The 24,749-nt window shown below is 39.4% G+C and overlaps 1 protein-coding gene across 1 annotated transcript in view; it reads left to right on the top strand.

Annotated features, from left to right (window-relative positions):
- The window catches only part of LOC128741738 (uncharacterized), a 172,524-nt gene that overhangs the window by 140,512 nt on the left and 7,263 nt on the right, over nt 1-24,749 (top strand). Inside the window, exons 4-5 of the mRNA XM_053837735.1 lie at nt 17,280-18,762; nt 18,826-19,206. Of these exons, the coding sequence (XP_053693710.1) occupies nt 17,280-18,762; nt 18,826-19,206 (1,864 nt within the window). The remainder of the gene's footprint in view (nt 1-17,279; nt 18,763-18,825; nt 19,207-24,749) is intronic.

Here is a 24,749-nt window from a genome sequence, read left to right as displayed (position 1 = left end):
AATTGGTTTGAAAGATTTCGCTCTTTTTTATTTTCCTATTTCGATACAGTATTTGGCAGCTCATAAAAATAAAACTAAAATTCATCACATCATTGAATTTAATTGGCCAGATTACATGTTTTTGCATGGTTTACGAAACGGAAGTTTGTTAACTGATAAAATAATCATGATTTAGAGAGTGAATTCTTTGTTTTAATAGTTTGAATCACAGTTGAACAGTTAAAAAACAATTTTGAACCAGTTTTGCAATGCGCTGTAACTTATGTCTCAGAAATCCATCTTCGTTACTGGTTGAACATTAAAGTAACGTTGCAGCATCCCGCAATTTGAACGGCAGCGCTTTCCTTGGAAATCATCAACCAACCCGTTGATTGCCCGTGATGGCACGTAACGGTAGTCCCCGGAACTGCCAGTCGGCGGCGCCACCGAGCGACTCAAGATAAATGGTCGTAGAAATCAACGATGAGTGCAGCAGGTTAGCACGTGTATGCACGAGTACGAGTGTATGTGTGTAAATAAATTGCACGCTGACAGAAACATCCTTCGCAGGTGAATTATCACCATTACCGCCCGGTCAGTGAGTGCAACATTTCAGAACAAACGATAGCAACGGATGTGGGTAATGGCTGTTTGGCTTGGCTTGGTCGTACCTATCTACAGTGTCGTTCGAAAAAGTTGAATCTGTTATCCATCTATACCTGCTGTTGCATTCCATTCTAGAGAAAGTGGGCAATGTTCAAAAGCTAGGAGCGAGTACTGTCCGACTTCAGAAATTCCGAGGTTCGTCACTTGCTCAGCTCAGCTTTTGCCTCCCAAGTCGAGAGTAGTTTTTTCTTCTGAAGCAAGGTTGCAGGATTGGAATTGTTCTAATTGGATGAAATTAAGTGAATTATCACAGCTACTGGAAGCGTTTTTTTTTCGTTTCCAATCCATACTTACGCATTACGGATGGACACAGAAGGTGAATGAAGTGAACGAGCGAGTTTTTCTCCTTTGCAAAATCAACGCTCTAACGGAGCTATTCGTTCGTAATCGAATTGTGTTTCATCAAGAACTAAGGAAATATTTCGCTAGAAAAACTTTTTATTCTTTTCCTGCTAAAAGCCGGAAATGATAGCTAGTTTGCTCATTCAGCCTTTGGTATACAGACCTGATGTTCAAAACGGCACAAAATAGCAATCAAACCAGAACCTGATCTGTCCATCAGCTATTAAAATATAATTGTTAGTTTGCAGCAGCTGTCAAAATTCCACAAATCAGTTCTGAACAAATAGGTGTTTCACGGGGCAATTAACTAATTGAATTGAATAAGTGGATGCTGGATAGTGTATCTGAACTAAATAGGGTGCCGTTCACTGTTCAGTTCGCTGTATTATACAGTATTTAGAACCCAAACGAACAGAAAACACATTTGAAATGGTTCCACCCACAGGACAGCAGGGAAAGACAAAAACTGGATTAGTAGTTCTAAAGTTATAGACAATGCATGCTGAAACGAGCGATGTTGATTGTTTTCAACCGGACAGCCTGTTTTGGCGTATCATTATATGATGGTGCTGTTTTGTTGTGGGCAAACGTCAATCGTAGGTGCTGTTTCAAAACAAACAAATTAACAAACTGCAAATTATTTCACACCTAACAGATTTGGAATGCATTTTGCTTACGCCAGAATAGAGAACATTTCAAAAACGAGAGCAATATGTAACGTTCAATGAATTGTTTTATTTTTTTAAATAGAGATATAAAAATTGAAAATGATATTCCGCATGAGCAAAAAGGGGTTTCAAAGATGTTCTTTTTAGTGTCCTTTTCGCAAATGAGTGCAATACATATTTTCTTAAGTGGAAGAATTTAGTTTTCGCGGGATTAAGCTTTACAACAACAATTTTTACCTTTGTTATACTATATAACAAAGGTTTAGGAATTGGTCGAAAAACACGAAGTTGATCTAAGGCCCGGAGGGCCGAGTCACATATACCAGTCGATAGGGTTCGACGAATTGAGCTATGTCTGTGTGTGTGTGTGTGTGTGTGTGTGTGTGTGTGTGTGTGTGTGTGTGTGTGTGTGTGTATGTGTGTGTGTGCGCTGCTTATTTTCTATCGCCTATTTCTCGGAGATGGCTGAACCGATTTGTCTGCTATCACTTTTGTTTGAAAGGTATTATAGTGGAGCATATTGTTATGCTATCTATTTCGTGGTCCGACTTTTCGTTTAAAAGTTATAAGCAAAAATGTGAAAACTACGTGACACGATTTTCTCCGGAACCACACAATCAATTTCAACGATCTTAGTACCAAATGAAAGCTCTTACTATTGCTAAAGATTGTGCCAAGTTTTATTGAAAACAAACAAGTGGTTTAAAAGTTAGCCTTAAAAAACCAGTTTTGACAAGGTTCGAATGATCGCCTGTTTCTCAGAGATGGCCAAACCGATTTATGCGCTATTAGTTTCATTTGGCAGGTAATATAGCCGGATAGATCACTATTGAATGGTTTTTTGATTGGACGTTTAATTTGAAAGTTATGAGCAATCGTATACACCACACCAAAATTAACAATTATTTTTAATGATTTTAACCAAGATAATTTACCTAATTTCAATTATTTTTATATCTAACGACAGGTTTTGACACTACAAATATATATACAAAATTTCATAAGAATTGGTTTTACCGGTCAAAAGATATTAACACTCGCGCCAACTTTTGTAACACGGTTACTCGCGCGCACAATAGCCCAAACCAAAGAAAACGTGCGTACTAGACTTTTGACTAGGAAAACTTGGTTTAAAGTTTAGCAAACCTTTGGGAGAGTTTCTAGAAATTGAATGCTCTATCGTCTGATAGAATTTGAATTTTGATTAATCCCCCTAAAAGTGAAATAAAAAAATTATTTTTCTTCAGTTTCAATATAACACATTGATATGTTCTGCAAAGTTTTAGAGCATATTGTTACAAGAAATTTTGCTAAAGACAGTAACCTTCTATCTCTTCAGCGAAGTTAGGGAAATCTTATTTATTGTATATGCATTTGTAAAATCAGTTTGTCTATTTTAGCTCTTTTTGTAATTGTTGTATGACTTTTTTGTGTATTACAAAGCTATGCAAACAGTAAAAATACACAACTTTGCTGAACATACTATCCCTCTATGTTTGCTTGTTTAGGAACTGTAGTACTTTGATCATAAAAGATACCCTGATTTTGACCTCGAATTGCTCGACTACCAACAGATGGATACATTTTATACATTTTACATTTGCTGATAGTTTTGCTGCATACAGACACCATTTTTCCATATGAAGAAACGAGAGAAAATCACAGTTGGGGTCAATTGCAGTACACCTTAATGCTGCTAGCTTCGTTTCTGTAATGTCGGCTTATGCTGATCTATTTTCCCAACAATTTAACGTATTAATGCATTGAATAATTATGACATTTTGCTCATAACAAGTTTATTGAAAAATATACGTTAGATAAACAACGATTTGTAACTTTATAACTCTATGGCGTTCAAAAACCTACACGTGTTGTACAAAATACAACAGCGTGAGTAACCGAATGTTAATAAAAATTGATGAAATTTATTCAAGAAAACTTTATTATTTTGAATAAGATAGAATGGCATGACAGGAAATTATGCGTAGTTCAAAAATTCATAAACTAGACCTTTACTACGCAATGTATATGTTAAAGAATATTATTTCTTCTTACAACTTACTTTTACTTGCATTTTCCCACATTAGTAACAACTTACTCAGCAATTTCATAAGAAAAGGTACTATCAAAATTTAAAAGTGCCGTAAAACGGGCTAACATTGTCAAATGGACCATTCGCATAAATAAGTGAAATAAACCACTACTGCCAACTTTTCTGAACTGATCAATGTTTCCCCGTTTTACGGTACTTCTATTTCGTTCAAAGTTTGTAAACTTATTCAGTTTCCAAAAATTTTATGTAAACAAACGCACCACGCAATCTTAACCAATAGATGAATTATTTTCCGAGGACTTGTCGATTTCTGTCTAATAGCAAATAAGACCGTATAACAAAGGTTCCTTTCACCACTAGGTGGATTAAATCAGGTTTTTACCTTTGTTATACTATAACAAAGGTTTAGAAATTGGTCGAAAAACACGAAATTGATCCGAGGCCCGGAGGGCCGAATCACATATACCAATCGATAGAGCTCGACGAACTGAGCAATGTCTGTGTGTGTGTGTATGTGTGTATGTGTGTATGTGTGTATGTGCAGCTCATTTTCTATCGCCTGTTTCTCGAAGGTGGCTGAACCAATTTGACCGCTTTTACTTTTGTTTGAAAGGTATTATTGCCTAGTATATCACTATTGAATTGCATTGCTGTCCGACGTTTCGTTTAAAAGTTATAAGCAAAAAGGTGAAAACTACGTGACACGCGTTTCTCCGGAACTACGCAACCAATTTGAACGATCTTAGTACCAAACGAAAGCTCTTGCTATTACTAAACTTTTTACCAAGTTTTATTGAAAACGGACAAGCACTTTAAAAGTTAGCCTTAAAAAACCTGTTTTGACTAGGTACAAATGATCGCCTGTTTCTCAGAGTTGGCTGAACCGATGTATGCGCTATTATTCTCATTTGAAAGGTAATATAGCCTAATAGATCACTATTGATTTGTTTTTTGATTGGACGTTTAATTCAAAAGTTATGAGCAATCGTATACAACACATTAAAATTTACAATTATTTTCGACTATTTCATCTTAGATAATTTATCTAGTATAAATTTTTTTGGCATCAAATTAGAGGTTTTATTGTTGCAAATATATCTGCAAAATTTCAGAAGAATTGGTTTTGCCAGTCAAAAGATATTAACCTTTGAACACTCGCGTCAGCTTTTGTAACACGGTTGCTCGCGGGAGACAATAGCCCAAAACCAAAAAAATGTGCGCATTAGAGTTTTGACTAGGAAAACCTGGTTTTAGGTTTATCGCACCTTTGGAAGAGTTTCTTGAAATTGCAAGCTCTTAAAATTCAATGAAATTTTGCATACTAGCATAGTATTTGGACTTATTCATGAAAATAATATTTGACTCGAGGCTACTATTTGTTTAGAAATTCCAAGAAAAATTTTCCTATTTCGATTTGCATCCCACGCGCCATAGAATAAGTTTTTTATTACAAAAATGCAATAAAATTTTCTCACCAATTTAGGGTAAATATCAGTTGAAAAAAGTATTGAATAAAAAGTTGAAACAAACTTTTGCTTTTCAATTCATTGTCTTTTGAAGGCAAAAATTACACAATACCATTGTGTTTGGTTCCTAAATGTGCCGTCGCTAATTGTCAGTTTTCCAGTTGTAACTCATCGTATAACGCTATCGAGATATTTTCGTCACTCAAGTGCTATTCTGTAGGGTTTATTTCTAATTCCCGTCGTAGTAAAGCCATTCTAATTTTCATCATTTGTTGAATGGATTTAATGAATATTCCAAAAGTTCTTGTGCTGATTTGACTAAAACACACTTACCTTCCGATCCGTGAACTTTGAAATCACTGAAAAGCGATATTAAAGCATATTATTGAAATTACGCAACTGGCTTTATTTCTTAAATTCATCCGTTACCGTACCGTATTCATACCGTTTTAAAATCCGTCCATCAAAATTTTTCATCGTTCGAACTAAAAATCACAACAATGTTTACGAAGCTAATGGGCTTGTATTTGTGTAGGACGGCATGACAAATGTTATTCTGCAAAATTTCTGTAGGTCATGCAAGTTTTCCCGACTGCAGAGTAACGACAATGCGTTGCGTGAGTTATTTTCATTTTATGAATGACGGAAATTGAAACGATTAGTCGACATTTTCTTCTTCGTCGCACGAAAAAACGTAGGAAATTTGGCTGGTAGGACTTCTTTAATGATAAAAAGCATTTAAATAGATCTTAGCTCACTTTGATTGATCGCATATGGTAGACAACAAACTAAAATATTAGGAAATAACTAGTTTTGCATTGTGTGTCATAAAAATGCTGATATTTTTAATAATTTGTGTTAGATAGGACGAGAATAGGCAATTACGGCGTAGCAGCAACATACCCTAGAATAGATTTTTTTTTATTTTTCCAAAAAGGAGTAGGTACATAGATTTTCGATTTTTCTTTGGAGTATTCCACCACCGTCGGAAATATTGTGAAAAGCTGAAAACACAGAAAAGAACAGATTATAAATTACTATCCAGCGTCTTCGTAAAACTCACAAATAAACGAGAAACGCGCGTATTTTGACTAAGACTTGTAACCGTCTTCAGTGTGTAGCAAGTTTTAGAGTGGTAAAACTTGTTACACACTGGAGTGAACTCCAAAACTACCCACACACTGAAGAGGGTTACAAGTGGTAACCGAAATGCGCGTAAAGGTCGTAGAAAATATAGAAGAATTAAAAAAATCCAATAGAAAATAGTAAACGGAATACGAAAAGTTGAAAATCTGTAAACTTCCAAACTTGAAAACCCAAAAACACTAGTATACCTCAAAATCCCAAAACTTTAATTCTTTAAACCTGAGAACCCTGAAACCCAAAAACCTGAAAATTTAAAGACTTGAAAACCTGAATACCTGAAAACTTGGAAATCTGAAAATCCGTAAACATTGAGCATTTGAAAGGTTATAAATCTACAAATCTGAAAACCTAAAAACTTTGAAAATCTGAGAATCCTAAATTCTGAAAACCTGAAGACTCGAAAATTAGAAAACCTGAAAATCTGTAAACCCAGAAAATTGAGAGTCTAAACACCTGAAAATCCTAAAATCTCTGATCCTGAAAATCTTGAATATCTGAAAACTGGAATTCCTGAAAACCCGGAAACTTAACAACCTGAAAATCTTAACACCTGAAATCTGAAAACCTGAACATCTGAAACTTTGAAAATCTAAAAACCTAACAACCTGAAATCGTGAAAATCTGAAACTCTTAAACACCTACAACCTGGAAATCGAAAATCCTAAAAACTTTGAAAATCTCAAATTCTGAAAACCTGAATATCTGTAAGTCTATGAAAACCTAATAACCTGAAAGCATAAAAACCTGAAATTTTGAATCTGAAATCCTGAAAACTGGTAAGCCTGAGAACCTCGAAAACCCAAATACCTGAAAATTTGAAGACCTGTAAATCTGAATACCTGAAAACTTGGAAATCTAAAAACCTAAAGTCCTGAAAAACCTAAAACCTAAAAATCTGAAAACCTGAAAATTTGAAAGCCTGAAAATCTTAAAATCTGAAAACCTGAAATCCTGAAAATCTGGAAACCTAAAAACCTTGAAATTCAGAAAATCTCAAATTCTGAAAACCAGAAGACTCGAAAATCTGAAAATCTGTATACCCAGAAACTTGAGAGCCCAAAAACCTGATATCCTGTAAGCCTGAAATTCGGAATATCCATAAACCTAAAATCTGAAAATTTTAAAATTAGAAAACCCAAAAAACTTAATTCTCGAAACGTTAAAACAGAAAACGGAATAACGAATAACTAATGTCGATAACCGAAAATTGAAAAACGAAAACACAAATATAGATAACAGAAATCGGGAAACTTTCCGTTAGTCGCGACGGTCGCGAATCTATAATTGACGTTACCCTTCACTAATGGCAACCTGGAGGGTTTGTGAGGGTTACCTACACCAATAGCGAACATCTGGTACATACAGCGCATGCCAACAAAACGTTGTAGTAGTACGGAGTACAAAAACCTGTGAGCGGAAATGGAAGATGAAAATTTTCGACAAGGACCTCCCGGTTGAGGCACTTGGGTTAGACGTCGAGCCTTTAAATTAGATCACGGAAAGGCTTACGAACATATTAGTGAGGGCATGTGATGCAACCAGGGTCCTACAACGTCACCTTCAATTGCATAGCGTCACTCATAAATGAAGCAGTGAAGCTTCGGTTTCTACAGAAGCAGCACCGCTTCAGTTTCAAACTAGCTTCAGTCAGCGTCAGTAAAACGGGTTTCACTTCGTCATGACGATCAGTTTCAACTTTTCATTAGTACTTTTCTATCAAATATTCAGAAGAAGACCAGCAACTAGGAATGCAAATGAATTGAATTTGAGTAACAATTCCTACAATGCAACGCATATTAAAGTTAACCTTGTCAATGTCGACAAATCGTGCCTGACTTTCTGCCGTCGTCAATTGCAACAGCCACCAACTTCAACTGAAGCTTGCTTGAAACGTTCAGTTCAACAAACGAAGCAAGTCACTTCATGTATGAAGCGAAGGTAAGAGAAAGTCAGTTTCATTTATTTGTTTCGACGATGCCGGGCCCTGGCCCTGGCTTTACGATCAATAGTAACGCCCAAATCCTTAATAGCCTGTACTCGACGTAAATGGTTTTGCCCGATAGTGTAATCGTTTTGCAGGGGGTCACGTAGACGGCTAAAAGATATGACGCAACATTTCGTGACGTTAACTTCCATGCCGTTCAGGGTGCACCATCGTGAGAGAGAATTAATATCGCCTTGAAGAGCGCACCCATCAAGTGCGGACTTAATTTCATAGAATATCTCTAAGTCGGCTGTGAACATAAGTTTAGAACAGCTCAAACGGCTGCACAGCTCGTTAACAAAAAGTACAAATATCAAGGGTCCTAGATGACTGCCTTGAGGCACACCAGATGGCACCTCGAAACAAGCCGAATTAGTACCATTGATGCTGATAAAAGCAGAGCGTTCGGTAAGGTATGATTGATTGGATATCGGCAGAACATCTATAGCGGTAGATGAACAGTACACCAGACTAAAGCGCGAAGCAGAAAAGATTGGGTTAAAGGTGAATACGTCTAAAACAAAGTACATGCTGGCCACCGGAACTGAGTTCCGGTAGAGGTAGTCGACGAATTGTCTACCTTGGCTCACTAGTAACGGCGGACAATGATACCAGCCGTGAGATTCGAAGGCGTATTATCAACGGAAGTCGTGCTTACTATGGTATTTACAAGCAATTGTGGTCGAGCAGACTGAGTCCCCGTACAAAGTGTACCCTGTACAAAACACTTATTAGACCGGTTGTTCTCTATGGGAACGAAACATGGACAATGCTCGAGGAGGACCTGCTAGTGCTCGGAGTTTTCGAAAGACGAGTGTTAAAAACGATTTTCGGCGGCGTACAGGACAACGGAGTATGGAGGCGCAGGATGAACCATGTGCTCGCACAGCTCTATAGCAAACCCAGTGGCTCTATAGCGAACCAAAAGGTGGCTAAAACTGTACGGATACGATGAGCAGGGCATGTTGCAAGAATGTCGGACAACTACGCTGCAAAAATGGTGTTTGTCTCACATCCGGTAGGAACAAGACGGCCTGGAGCGCAGCGAGCAACATGGTTTTTTTTTTTTTGTATGCCAGAAGGGCATTGGGTTAAAAGGCCACTGCGACAGTCTTAATGATCGTCTTTTGTGGCAGGAGCAACATGGTTAGATCAGGTGGAGCCAGATCTGGCGGAGAGTACTCGGTACCTGAAGAATTGGAGAGCAGTAGCCCATAACCGAGTTAACTGAAGAAATCTTGTTCAATATGTTTTGTCTGAAGACAGCAAGCCACTTAAATAAAAATAAAATCAGCGACCTTCATAGTAGTTGTCTCAGAAATGAGTACAAGGAGGTAAAACACAGCAGACCGAGATGAGGGTAGATTGGAGTTCCCATTGGCAAGAGCTGCTTTGAAAAGGGAAATAATAAGAAGCAAAATAAACTGCTACAAAGGGCTGCGCCGTAGCGCTAATCCCAATCGCTGAGGCGACGCATAGAGTATAAATAGCCATGGCAAAGGTCCAAGGGCGAACGAAAACTGTGGATCTAGGTCTAGCAAAGTTGGAGGTAATTGTAGAAGGACTTTTTCGAAGCACGAGCCAACAAGACGGCCATACTTAAACGAAAGGGACAACGCCGAGAGAGTACAGGTATCCGCAGCCAAGCGACAAGCGAGTGGCCGTGGGTTTGAATCTTAGTAGAATCAGACCATTCGATGTCAAGTAACTTTAGCATGGGTTTATTCTCAGTCCTCTCATTTACCCTTCATTCATGCTGAATTCTCTAATACCCGGTGAAGCCTCTTGGCAGTGCAAAAGTCCCTCCCATAGTTGAGTGTACTGGTCAGAGGAACGAATGGGTCCTCCCAAGGAACGGCTGTAATATGGGAGAGTATTGGCATCGTGGAACGAGTGGGTAAGGTAGAGCAAGTTATTTATCAAATTTGTTGATTATTTTCGGTTAAATAACGACAATTTTGCAATTCCTTTTTTAAAAACGTGACATTTGAGTCTACTATACTATCATCAAACGCTGCAAAATTTATTAACATAGTTACGAATTGAATTGACACTTAATTTTACATTTAACATGATAATTTCATAGACAGAAGCAAGCACAACACATAATTTTCTTACTAAAAAATCGGCAGGAATATTCTCCTTTGTCACATCAGTTTGCTTCTGGTGGGCTAGGCTAGAGCAAGCTTTAAAGGAAGAGTAAACCCCAGTACACACAAGCACGCACAAAATTTAATAAGCATATCGCTCACTCAATAGCGATTATAGCAAAAAGAAATGCAGTGCAGGTCATACAGCAAACACCCGGGCGATATCACAAAAGATCAACAATACTGGTCGCAGTACCTAAAAGCCGCAATCCAAGCGTTTCTGGACATGTTGAGGACGGTGCTCCAGAACCATCTAGAGGAAGGTCACTTCCCGCATATGGGGAAAATACAGATGCTGGTATTACTGCCAAAGCCGAAGTCTGCTGGACATTCAGCATTGTATAGACCAAACTGTCTGCTGTGTATACTCGGAAAACTGTTGAAGAGGATCATCTTCAACAGGTTGACGAAGTTTACAGAGAGCTCACACTGTCTGTCTAGGATACAATTCCGATTTCAGAAAGGAATGTTCTAAGGGTGTCCTCACAGTAGTCGAGAAAGCCGGAAAGTCGGTCAAACAGAAGCGACGGGACAATCGATATTGCACGTGACGAACGACGTCAAAAACGCCGTTAATAGCGCCAGCTAAGAAGCAATCGCCGCGTCACTTTATAGAATAAGAGTTCCTGACTACCTGTAAAGGATCCTTTCTCCGAAAAAGCCAAGGGGCAGCGATCGGTGAAGATTACAACGGGAGTTCCTCAAAGCTCTATTTTCGGTCCAACGCTATGGAATGGGATGTACAACAGTATTAACTCTAAAACAGCCCAAAGGAGCAGGGATAGTTGATTTTGCGAACGACATTTAACTGTCAGTAGCCTGTGAAATGCTACAAGAAGGTAAAAATGTTGGTCACGGTGACAACCAGAATGATTGAGAGATGGATGCAACAAGCGAAGCTGTAGATAGCACACTAGAAAACAAAGCAATCAATGCGGTGGTTAGAACTACGCCGAATCTCTACGGATCTAGCAATAGTAAGCGTCGACTTCTTACTAGTGACTCCCTGTCGATTTTCAGGAACGGAGGTCCAGACTGGATTTCAGCGTTGAAGACCAAATGCAACCTAACGAAGCTGAACAGCACGTTCCGGCTCATGGTTATGCGAGTCGTGAGCGCATATAGACCAGTTTCATCCGAGGCAGTGTGCGTAATCGCAGGAATGAACTCTTTCGGAATCAAACTACACTGGTGGATGACAAGGAGTGTTATATGCGAAGCGAAACCAAAGGAATCTGGAAAGCTGTTAAAGATGATTGTCAGCATTTCAAAGAACTGGAAGCGTGGAGAAGTGAACTTCCACCTGCCATAGTTCTTATATTTGGCCATCGGTTTGGCCACGCTGCGTCACCATCCGCCCGTCCAGATTGCGGGAGCGTGGAAGAAGCACCAGAACACATAGTATTTGAGTGCCCAAGATTCGAAGTAGTGCTAAGCGGCATGCCTGCCTTAAATGTGCAGAACGAAATGTGTAAATAGGACAGTACCTGGAATGCTGTTAGTCGGGTAGTTCGAGTTAGTCGAATTATGTCGAGGCTGCAGTGCAGATGAAGAGAAGATCAAAGGGCCAGCACAATCAACTAGAATCAAAGAGATGAGACGTAGAACAAGGTCTAAATACATCGTATTAGGGTAGAATTTCCAAACAGAAATCCTGCGAGAGTGGCTGTGAAGGGATGGATGTCGAGCTGGTCGCCATTCCCGCATCGGTGCACGTCTGGACAGGTAATGCAGTAGTGCAAAGGCACAGACGACACCCCATCAGCCGTATATACGTTTGCCATACGGACGGTTGCCATACGTACGATTGCCATACAGACGCTTACTATAATGTATGTTTACCATAATAGACGGGAGCCATACAGACGAATGCCATAATGTATGTTTGTCATAATGGACGGGAGCCATAATGAACTTAAAGGACCAGCGCGACCAAGTCATAAGAGGCCGCTTTTCATTTTGGGGCCACCCCCCCGCAGTGACCGGCGCTTCCGACGGCGGGTCACCGGCGAACACTCGCCGTTGCCTGCGGCTGGCTTGCCATGAATCATCTAGGAAACGTTGAAAGTATGGATTATGGCAAACATACATTATGGTATCCGTCTGTATGGCTCCCGCCCATTAAGGCGGGTTAAGGCGCCCATTATCGTATTTACGGCGCTCGTCCGGTCACCGACACACACACACACACACACACACACACACACACACACACACACACACACACACACACACACACACACACACACACACACACACACACACACACACACACACACACACACACACACACACACACACACACACACACACACACACACACACACACACACACACACACACACACACACACACACACACACACACACACACACACACACACACACACACACACACACACACACACACACACACACACACACACACACACACACACACACACACACACACACACACACACACACACACACACACACACACACACACACACACACACACACACACACACACACACACACACACACACACACACACACACACACACACACACACACACACACACACACACACACACACACACACACACACACACACACACACACACACACACACACACACACACACACACACACACACACACACACACACACACACACACACACACACTACGATGGAAAATTGGTTGTAATGACATCGTATTCCGAAGAGATCTACCTGGTATGCGAAAATTCAACACTGAGAGCAGTTCGGGGGCATCAATTTCACCATTAATTAATTTCGCAATAAACAGTGACTGCTGAAGTTTCCGTCGTCGTTCTAGAGTATCTAAGCCCAATAGCCGGCATCTATCAGGATACGGTGGCAAATTATTAGGATCTCGCCAAGGCAAATTTTTTAGCGCTAAACGAATAAACCGTTTCTGAACACGTTCAATCCTTACAAACCATGTAACTTGGTAACTTGATGCCATACGATACACGCATTTTCCAAAATTGGACGAACGAGAGCACAGTACAGCGACTTCTAACAATATGGGTTCGGAAAATCCTTCGCAATCCTGGCGACAAAACCTTACAGTCGTAATGCTTTCGATATGATTGTTGAACATTATAAGTTGAGCGACATTTTTGAGTCAAGTACAATTCCTAAATCCGTCGTTTTTGTAACTCTAGTAAGAGAAACGCCGTGGATGTTATAGTCGAACAAAATTGGATGTACCTTGCGATGGAACGTGACCACTTGACATTTTTCCACACTGATAATTAATTTGTTTCGTTGACACCAATCAGCAAATGATATTAACGAGTTTTGTAAGCGCCAGCAATCTTCCAGTGTGTGTACTACTATGTACAGCTTCAGATCATCCGCATAAACTAGTTTGAGACTTCCATTCAGAGTCAGAGCAGCATCGTGAAAAATAAAATAAACAACAGTGGTCCCAGATTGCTACCCTGCGGGACTCCAGAACTATTTGTAAAAGGTCGTGATATACAACCGTCAATCTTCATCTGCAGCTCACGCTCCATAAGGTAAGATTCTAGCCAAGCAATCAATTGCGCAGATACACCAAGACGAGTCAGCTTATTTAGCAGTATTTTATGGTCAATTTTGTCAAAAGCTGCTTTCAAATCGGTATAAATTACATCGACTTGCGCTTTCTCTTCAATACCATGTATTACCTTCGACGTAAAATTTAGCAAGTTTGTGGTAACCGACCGTCTAGGCTTGAAACCATGTTGATCCTTGGATATATAGTTTTTCGTAGCATTGAGAAGGTTTTTACACATTATGATTTCAAACAAGTTAGAAACCGCAGGAAGGCTTGTAATTCCACGATAGTTGACAACGTTATGGCGGTCACCACGTTTGAAAACAGGTGCCATATACGACTGCTTCCAGATGCGCGGGAATCTTGCTTGTGCAAATCAGCGATTAAAAATGTCACATAGAGGTCGTGCCAAAATTGCTACAAAACGACATATTAACACCGCAGGCAAACCATCAGGTCCGGGGAGTGTGACAACACAGCCTCCCCCCGAAGTAATGCCTTGCGGTAGTTCCGGGGGGATTCTTGGCCAGCAGGTCGTGAGGTTTTTAGTGGGTTAGAGGCCCACACTGTGCCACGTAATGTGTATCATCATTAGTGTGCCAGGCATTGAGCATTTCCTCACGATAAAAAAAATCAGGGCGTCATTGTAGTTTGAAACGGATAAACAGTAATATGAGAAAACAAAAAATTGGTAAAAACGAAAATCAGAAAACAAGATAGCATTGAAACACGAAAACCGAAGAATAGAACCACATTAAAACAAAATAATTTGTAAATAGGAAAACAGTAAAACACGAAAATGAAAAAACAACAAATTTGAAAACACAAAAAAATCGGGAAAATAGGCAAATAGCAATGTGAGAAAACAGAAATACGGCGAAACAGCAAAACATGAAAACAGTAAAATAGACTATCGAACTATCGATAGTAGGAATCCAGCGAAATCATTGTTCCGGAACAATCTGAACTATCGAGTAATCGAAATCGTCATTCATTTTAATTACAATATTCTATTCTGTTCTCTCTTTTGCAAATCACAAGGTGCAGAAGAATGCGTTGATTAGGGACAGTTCCACGCTACGCATGTTCTGTTCTTTTTAGAACGAAAACATTCAACGTTTCAACATTACATCATCGCTGATTATAACTTCTTTTCAAGACCCACCCTAGAACGTGCTAAAAAGTGCACTTATCACTCACTCACACATGCACGTCACGGTGCGGCACTCCGTTCATCGCGCGACGATTGACTGTATGATTTCACTGTTCACTGTGCAATCCGATCAAGTGTCAAGTCAAACCGTAGGTACCTACTAATACAGTAGTCAAGTCGCGATCGTCACGCGATGCGCGTAATAATATTTATGAACCTGGCCTCGACCGGAGGAAGACGTATGCGTATGCCTCCACCATTCCGGCTTTGCTTTCGCTCGGTAAACACGATGCGATCGCGACGATGATGGTGACGACGGACGACGATGGGTCCCGCGTGGTTTGCTAAATGTTTTATAGTGCTTCTTTAGCCTGCTGCCTGCCTGCTCACGGGCGAAGACTTTCGCACCGGGAAGCTTAATTAGCTGAAATAAGAAGGGAATACGGGCGCGAAGTTCGCCAATTGACTGGTTGTGGTGAAGTGAAATACCTACTCGAAGGAGTACATTTGATTTTCGAACGAAAATTTTACGATTGGTACCGGAAACTTTGGAGGTAAGGTCATTGGTATGTAGTCTAGTTTTGTTGTTAGTACTTTTGGAAGTATAGTTCACCATGCCAGCGCTCATGATCGATCAAAAATTGGCCTATTTCCAATCAATTTTAATTTATTTTCATTTGTAAATAGTATTCCTATACTAATTTTCAAATGCCTGTTCGTAATCAGACATGTGAGTGAAGTTACAAAGTAAAATATAACCATAGACAAACAGACATAACACTCGTTTTCCATTCTTCGTACCTATTAAACCATCATTTCAAATTTGGGCTTAGTTGCGAATGTCTCCGTTTTAGTCAAAGTGGCGCTTTTTGATGAAAGAAACGGAATTCCCCATAAAAAATACTTGCTACTTCGAGGGATACTCCTGTTGTTATTTGATATTTGGGAATGTCGATCATAGATGGTGCTAGTGTTCAGACTAAATGTGAGGTACGATAATTTTTGTAGATTTTTCATCCAAGAGTTATGTCTGTTTGTCTGTGATATAACCATAACACTCTGTAACTACGAAAAAGACTACAGTAGTAGTAGAATTAAATTAAAGTCAAAATGTTTTTTAAATTACTTAAACTCCTATTTATTCGAACCCAGTTTTTGGTCCGAGAGGTAGGGTAGACGCACCATTAGTGGTGGTAGTACCAGTAGTGGTGGAAACTTGAATTATTCCTTTGTTTTTGCAGATTTTGGTACAAGTTTGATAAGTATCGAACCACCAGTAACAGTATTATTTGATAAATATCAAACTTGTACCAAAATCTGCAAAAATAATGGAATAGTTCGAGTTTCCACCACTACTAGTACTACCACCACTAATGGTGCGTTTACCCTAACTATTTTAAACAGGAATCGAAGGGTCAACAGCAATCGAAAAGGTGACATTTTTCTGATAATATTACGATATCCACTATTAGATCCCGAACATTCTTTTTCTGATAATTTAGTCAATCTTCATAATAACTACGTGCAGCAGATCGCCACCAGTGCATCAAGTATAACCTTAGTCAGTGCCAATTTCCTCCAACAACGAAATTACAGCAAAATTGTGGAAATTTGACCCGCTGCGAACGTTACACGGTTCACTCGATGGCCATCTCCGCGCAAATTGGAGCAAAATACACATTTTCGACAGGGTACCGTTCGCGCGTACCGATTGCAGCACTGGCTGGCTGGCTATGCGTTGAGGATCATCGCACACGCGGTCCATTGCTTATACTTTACCATCTTCAATACAATTCTGTATGTATACACTACACATGCGACGACGTCGTATGCATGCTCGGTGCGGTGCTCGTGAATTCGTCATCATCGTTTTCATGTTTCGCAAAACAAAACAAAAAAAAGAGTACCCCTTCTTCGATGCAAACCAGCAACATACTGCTTTGCGGTTGGCCTGGTCCGTCAGTACATTTTTGATTCGTGTTGTTCTAGTTGGTTCGGTCTGCGTTGGGGCACTTACTGGGGTCAAAGTTTCGAAAACAGCACTTTTTTAATGGTGGGAACCAGCAAATCCTCTGAGTTGTCATAATTTTAATTTGCCACTTTCTTTTGTCTCCATTTGTAGATTTATCACCCGTTAACTGGACCAAGAAGTCGTCCATCAATTGCTACAACATCGAGGAGGGACGTGTCGTGGATAGGCCGAAGGGTCGCTATATATCACCGATTCGGATCAAGAACAAGCAACAAGCGTTAGCGAATCAAAGTGGATGCGGGGCGAATACGCCCGTCTCTAGGCGGATTTTACAGCGCGAGAAAGGTTCCCTGGAGGGTGGATCCCCGGGAGGCGAAGGTGGTCTGATTCGTAATTTGAGTAAATCAATTGGCAACATCAGCACCTCGTTAGCAGATAAAAGTCCATCGTTGAGTCAGCGATCGATAGTTTATCGGGAAAAGGAAAAGAAAAATCCTCTTGGCAGTACACGATTGTCTTGCTATCAAACGATAAATTTTGAAACGAGCGAAAGTGTCAGTAAGGGTCCGCTGTACAAGTCCGTAGACGACCTAATCTTTATCAAAGGGGCCAGAGAGGATCGTGAAAGTGACTTTTCCGGTACCGGAGATTGTGCGCAAAACAAAGAACGAACAGAACCCGATAGCACCAACCACAGCACTTCGGCAGCAGCAGCGGCGGCCAGTCAGTTAAACCAAAGTCTTATCTCTAGTAACGTTAGTTGTAATAGTAGCAGCAGTCGAATCACAACACCATCCACCACTGAGCAGCAGTTATCAGCCGCAGTCGCAACCGATGAACCAAAGAGCGACCGTTCCGTCATGGCCGCCAAAGACGTTGCAGGAGATCACGACGAAACGTACGGATTTGCGCAGATGCGAGAAACCACCATCGAGAGCATGTACCGACAGAAGTTGAACGCGCTGAAAAATGAAGAAATCGCCGCTGCCGAGGCGGCCAACAACGGGTTTAAAACGCCGCAGAAAAAGAAGGACAACTTTACCAACAAAATAAGAGCGATGTCCGACCGCACGCAAAGGCTGTTCTCTAAAATCTACTTTAATTCGTCGTATAAAACCAGCAGCATCGATGAAAGCATTTCATCACAGTCGAATTGTAAATCCTTGAAAAAATCACCCTCAAAGTCGGCGAACAATCGACGCAGCATAAGTTACGGTGCCCTTCCGGGTCTGACAGATTTTCAGAAGAATTTGGAAAAGGTACAACACAATCAGCATAGTTTGCAACTGTCGGATCAACATCAGGAGGATGAATTGAACGGAACGGTTATTCATCTTGCCGTTTCGAACAATCGGACCGACACCGAGGACTGTGATTCGGGAATTCTGGTCAATGAATCTGGGGCCTCGTCTATTATGGAAACGGAAGAAGTGTTTTTACCGAACATACCCTCGAAAGTGTTGAACAATTGTACAGAAAACACCGAATTTAAGCTGGTAACCATTAAACTGGACGAAAGCAATGATGAGGCAAACAATTTGGGAATCATTGTGAGTCACATGGGTAACGGCGAAGGGGAGATCAGTAATCGATACAAGGTGGCTCACGTCCTGCCCGGCGGATTGGTGTACACGTAAGTTCCAAAACAAACTGTTTTAGTTAAGAATAAAAAGGTTAATTCATGATTTTCTTACAGAGACGGTACCATCCAACCGAACGACGAAATAGTCAACATTCTCGGCAAAAGATTGCGCGGGCTTTCGATGCGGCAGGTGCAGGATCTGCTGAACGGTTGCACCCGGCGGGGCACCGGCCGAACGAGTATCGATCTTGTCATTTGTAGGAGTAAGGTAAATGATAGTGATCTATTTGGCGAAGAACTGGAACAGCAACAGCAACCACCGGCGAACCGACGGTTGTTCCGGAACAATCGAATGATTTCGCTGGATTCCTACCTAACCGAGGAAAAACAGCAGCAGCATTTTGCTGTTGCTGCTGCTGCTGCTGCTACTGGCGAGGAACCACAGCACAGCGACACGAGCTCCGATCAAGACAACTACGCTTCGGTTGCTATCAAGTAGGTTCAATTTGTTTTATTATTTAGAATATGCCGTGAATAGTATTGCACGTAGTTCTACAGCATTACTGGTGCGTGCGTGGTATGTGTATTTATTTCATTTGACTTTTGTTACGACAGACGTAGAACGCTTTTGTGGTTGATGATAAGGAAAATAGTCGCATAAAGATGTGAGACTTGCTAATGAATGACTTTGATTAAAACATAAAAATTACTCGATACATACAGTCGTACGTACGAAGCGGGATGATGTTCCAAACATCTCTGACAAATTTGAAAGATTTCTTTTTTATTCTAGTGTTTTAGTATAAAAGGCGCCACAGCCTTACGGGATTTGGACATAAATACTATGACCTCAATAGCTTGGTGACCCTTGGCAGGGGCCAGTCTGGCCAACCACAAACTACTACATTGGTCTTTCTATAACAGCAGAGTACTATCAAATACATTTGACCAATTGGGGTACTTAAGGAATACAGTAAATTTCAACAAAATGAAGAATGGCCGTTGCTTTCGAAACCATTTAACGATCAGGTCATTAGAGTCCACTTACGATAATTTCGCTCATAATTCTTACCTATTCTATTCCTTTGCGGTAGAAAACGGTGAAAAGAAATAATAATTCAAGCGGTAAAAGTAATAATTGTATGAGGAATTTGCGTTAAATGTTGTGGTTTGAGCAAAATATTTTACGGTCTAACGTGTTGCCTGTCTGTGACACCGCAGAGCCGCACATGAAATTTGTTTTGAATAAACAAAACTGTGATCAGAACAGATTTTTTGACATTCTGACACCAAACTTGTAACAATTTATCCATGCATCCAAAAGTTATCATCGATCAAATGAATTCGCGAATTTGGGACATCTAGAATAAAATGGTGCACCTCAAAATACTTTATTTAAATTTTGAAATATATATTATTTGAAAAAATAGGTTAACAGAACGTTGGACAAGAAAAACGAAAAAAAATATGTCGACTATTTCTCGCCTGGCGCTCGACCAGATAATTATTCTCACATAAAAATCCAAACTTGAGCTTCTTTTGAGTCCACTTTCATAAAGAAGAAATTGTCATTAGTTTGGTCGCATCGTTTTTACGACGTTGCCCGTTAGAGGGTAAAATTACTTTCACCAGCAGCCGCACAATTTAAAAAAATCATTACGCCACTAATAAAAGTTTTAAATTTCACCCGACCCGATTGACGGCAAGAAAATTTAATGATTTTTTCTTTTGCGTGCGTGCACTTAAAATCAAGAGGAAAACTTTATTTCAAACAACAATCAAACGCCCGATGCGACAGTTTGTTGAATGGACATTTCCAAATGTGTTACTAGAACAGTAAGAAACGGCATAAAAACAGTGGGAAGCAGGATACTAGCAATTTACATTGACCTATTAATGAGATTTGACTAGTGTTCCCACAGGTCAAACATATTAAAAATGTAAATTGAAAGTATAAACAAAAATTAAGACAGGCATTTTTGCATGCTAGGGTACATTCCTTTTCTTTTACTGCGCTCTCCCAAATAAAAGTTTTGCCGCTATATAACAATACTAAACTACTTGCACTCATAGGCTTTTTTGTTTTATATCTATTTCCATAAAAATGTAAGTAATTTGCTAATTTTTATTCAGTAAACCTCAAAACCACTGTTTCTACACTAGCACGTAATTTGGCCGAAAAAATCGAAGTCAATCGCTCTCGCTGATGGTTTGAAAAACACACAATTATGTTCACGTTTACTTATTCTAGAAATTAAACAGCTGTCAATAGAGAACAATTCTACTTTTTTTATCAAGGAGGAAGACAAAAAATCCCCTCTAATATGAAAATATAAATCAATTTTCATTAACTAGCAGAACATTCACCTTCTTGATTACATTAATATTCCTTCCCTGATCCCACCTGATTGCAAGGACGTGGCCGGCGCAGTTATTAATCCTTTAAATATCGAGTCACTGAATTTTGCACAGTGAGAATGATCGGTCAACCCCAACCCCGTTCATTTGATTCATTGTGCAAGTTCACTGATTCGGGACAATCACTGAGTGCAACCATTGATACGTGCATTTAGTGAAAGCTAAGCTAAGCTTCTAGCAGAAAATTCATGTTGTTGTTAATCCCATCCTAAACAAACTGAGGTTATCATTACAAATATTTGAGGCAGAGGCACCAAGAACGCTTCTAGCGTATTGAGTAAAAATCCATACTAAATTGATGGATAATTTAAGATAACTGATTTTTAAAAGACAACCACTTGCTTCTGGCGCTAGTGTATATGGACGATTTGTACATTACACTAGCGTACATAGTGTACATTACACTAGCACCAGAAGCAAGTTGTTGTCACTACAGAACTAGTTAGGTTCAATGGTCCATTATATTGCCGGTATGTAGGCAGCGCTTGAAAAACACCGACACATAACCCGACTTACTTCCTTTTGGTCTGCTGTTGAAGTACAGCAATTCACCGAATAGGCCCATGGGTGGTGCTGTTTACTCATCGCAATGTCTCAGGTTTCTTCAAATAGATATAGTTGGTTTTTGGTAGGTGATAAGTCTTTGATAAGCCCCAACAATATGCAAAAAAATCAGCTTTATTGTTAATTGCGTAACTAAGAAACAACGGTGGGCACATTCGCAGTACGACCCATTGAGTTATTCTGGCGATTGCTTTATAATTGTTATGGTTTGTACCATGCAGGCGCGTTCGGCCCGCTGGAAATTTAAACCACACAGATACCACAATGAAAAATAGGCCTAAAATAGTCGCAGCAACCTTATCATTTCTCACGAGTTCACGACTATAACTTAAATTTAATAGCGTTTCAATAAGACCAAAGTGCATTTAGATATTCAGTATATCCTATCCATTGTATCCTATCCCTAAATCCGTATTGTATCCTATCCGTAAAATTTACGGCGTAAATGTATTGTATCCTATCCGTAAATGTATTGTATCCTATCCGTAAATCATGAATATTGTTCAGGCTACCGCTTAATAGGCTGAAAAAATCATGGTAAATGAACAAGAGATTAGTTGGTTTCGAAGTACGATACTGGTTCAACAAGTCAGTCGATAGAGTCAGTAGGATTGTTGCATTAGCCCCGTAAATGTCCTGTACTCTAATAACCGCCTGTGGAGTCCGTCGATAAAAAAGGATCAAGTCTTAGAAAGAACGTTTAAGCCCAAGGCATTGCTGTTATAGATCATCTTGAATACTTTTTGCGACTACAGATGAGTGACAAAAGGCAATTCTCATTTTCACCTATAGGTACAGCCCCTCCCCTTAATGTTGATACTACGGTCCTTACTATAGATTTCATATAAATATATCAAATTTGAACATTATTAGGTCGAAGTATATGTTACAATTCAAGATATCTACAACAATTTTAGAATTCCACTCTTTAAATATTTCAAAGGATTCTCCGTGCGTCAATTCTGGGTTCGCGGCTCGGTAAAAGTAATAATTGTATGAGGAATTTGCGTTAAATGTTGTGGTTTGAGCAAAATATTTTACGGTCTAACGTGTTGCCTGTCTGTGACACCGGAGAGCCGCACATGAAGTTTGTTTTGAATAAACAAAACTGTGATCAGAACAGATTTTTTGACATTCTGACATCAAACTTGTAACAATTTATCCATGCATTCAAAAGTTATCATCGATCAAATGAATTCGCGAATTTTAGACATCTAGAATAAAATGGTGCACCTCAAAATACTTTATTTAAATTTTGAAATATATATTATTTGAAAAAATAGGTTAACAGAACGTTGGACAAGAAAAACGAAAAAAAATATGTCGACTATTTCTCGCCTGGCGCTCGACCAGATAATTATTCTGACATAAAAATCCAAACTTGAGCTTCTTTTGAGTCCACTTTCATAAAGAAGAAATTGTCATTAGTTTGGTCGCATCGTTTTTACGACGTTGCCCGTTAGAGGGTAAAATTACTTTCACCAGCAGCCGCACAATTTAAAAAAATCATTACGCCACTAATAAAAGTTTTAAATTTCACCCGACCCGATTGACGGCAAGAAAATTTAATGATTTTTTCTTTTGCGTGCGTGCACTTAAAATCAAGAGGAAAACTTTATTTCAAACAACAATCAAACGCCCGATGCGACAGTTTGTTGAATGGACATTTCCAAATGTGTTACTAGAACAGTAAGAAACGGCATAAAAACAGTGGGAAGCAGGATACTAGCAATTTACATTGACCTATTAATGAGATTTGACTAGTGTTCCCACAGGTCAAACATATTAAAAATGTAAATTGAAAGTATAAACAAAAATTAAGACAGGCATTTTTGCATGCTAGGGTACATTCCTTTTCTTTTACTGCGCTCTCCCAAATAAAAGTTTTGCCGCTATATAACAATACTAAACTACTTGCACTCATAGGCTTTTTTGTTTTATATCTATTTCCATAAAAATGTAAGTAATTTGCTAATTTTTATTCAGTAAACCTCAAAACCACTGTTTCTACACTAGCACGTAATTTGGCCGAAAAAATCGAAGTCAATCGCTCTCGCTGATGGTTTGAAAAACACACAATTATGTTCACGTTTAGGCCTAAAATAGTCGCAGCAACCTTATCATTTCTCACGAGTTCACGACTATAACTTAAATTTAATAGCGTTTCAATAAGACCAAAGTGCATTTAGATATTCAGTATATCCTATCCATTGTATCCTATCCCTAAATCCGTATTGTATCCTATCCGTAAAATTTACGGCGTAAATGTATTGTATCCTATCCGTAAATGTATTGTATCCTATCCGTAAATCATGAATATTGTTCAGGCTACCGCTTAATAGGCTGAAAAAATCATGGTAAATGAACAAGAGATTAGTTGGTTTCGAAGTACGATACTGGTTCAACAAGTCAGTCGATAGAGTCAGTAGGATTGTTGCATTAGCCCCGTAAATGTCCTGTACTCTAATAACCGCCTGTGGAGTCCGTCGATAAAAAAGGATCAAGTCTTAGAAAGAACGTTTAAGCCCAAGGCATTGCTGTTATAGATCATCTTGAATACTTTTTGCGACTACAGATGAGTGACAAAAGGCAATTCTCATTTTCACCTATAGGTACAGCCCCTCCCCTTAATGTTGATACTACGGTCCTTACTATAGATTTCATATAAATATATCAAATTTGAACATTATTAGGTCGAAGTATATGTTACAATTCAAGATATCTACAACAATTTTAGAATTCCACTCTTTAAATATTTCAAAGGATTCTCCGTGCGTCAATTCTGGGTTCGCGGCTCAATTATCTAGTTTACCTAGTTTTAATAGATTTAATGTAAGTTCTATTTTGATATATTGTCCGTTAAGTTTCAAATCAAGCTGTAGCCGCCACAGAGTTTTAGTAACTAATCTTGAAATAGTCATCTAAATCTGCGAAGCTTTCAGCACTTTGCATAGTTAAGCATTCAATTAATTTCGACCAACTTATCAAAAGGTCCAATGTGCAAATGAGTGATTCTCCTTTCTTATGATTATCACGGCTGAATAAATACATTTCAA

This window comes from Sabethes cyaneus, chromosome 3, assembly GCF_943734655.1.
Source record: "Sabethes cyaneus chromosome 3, idSabCyanKW18_F2, whole genome shotgun sequence".
Taxonomy (NCBI): Eukaryota; Metazoa; Arthropoda; class Insecta; order Diptera; family Culicidae; genus Sabethes; species Sabethes cyaneus.
Note: the sequence above shows the minus strand (reverse complement) of the source record. Positions and strands in the feature narration are given on the sequence as shown.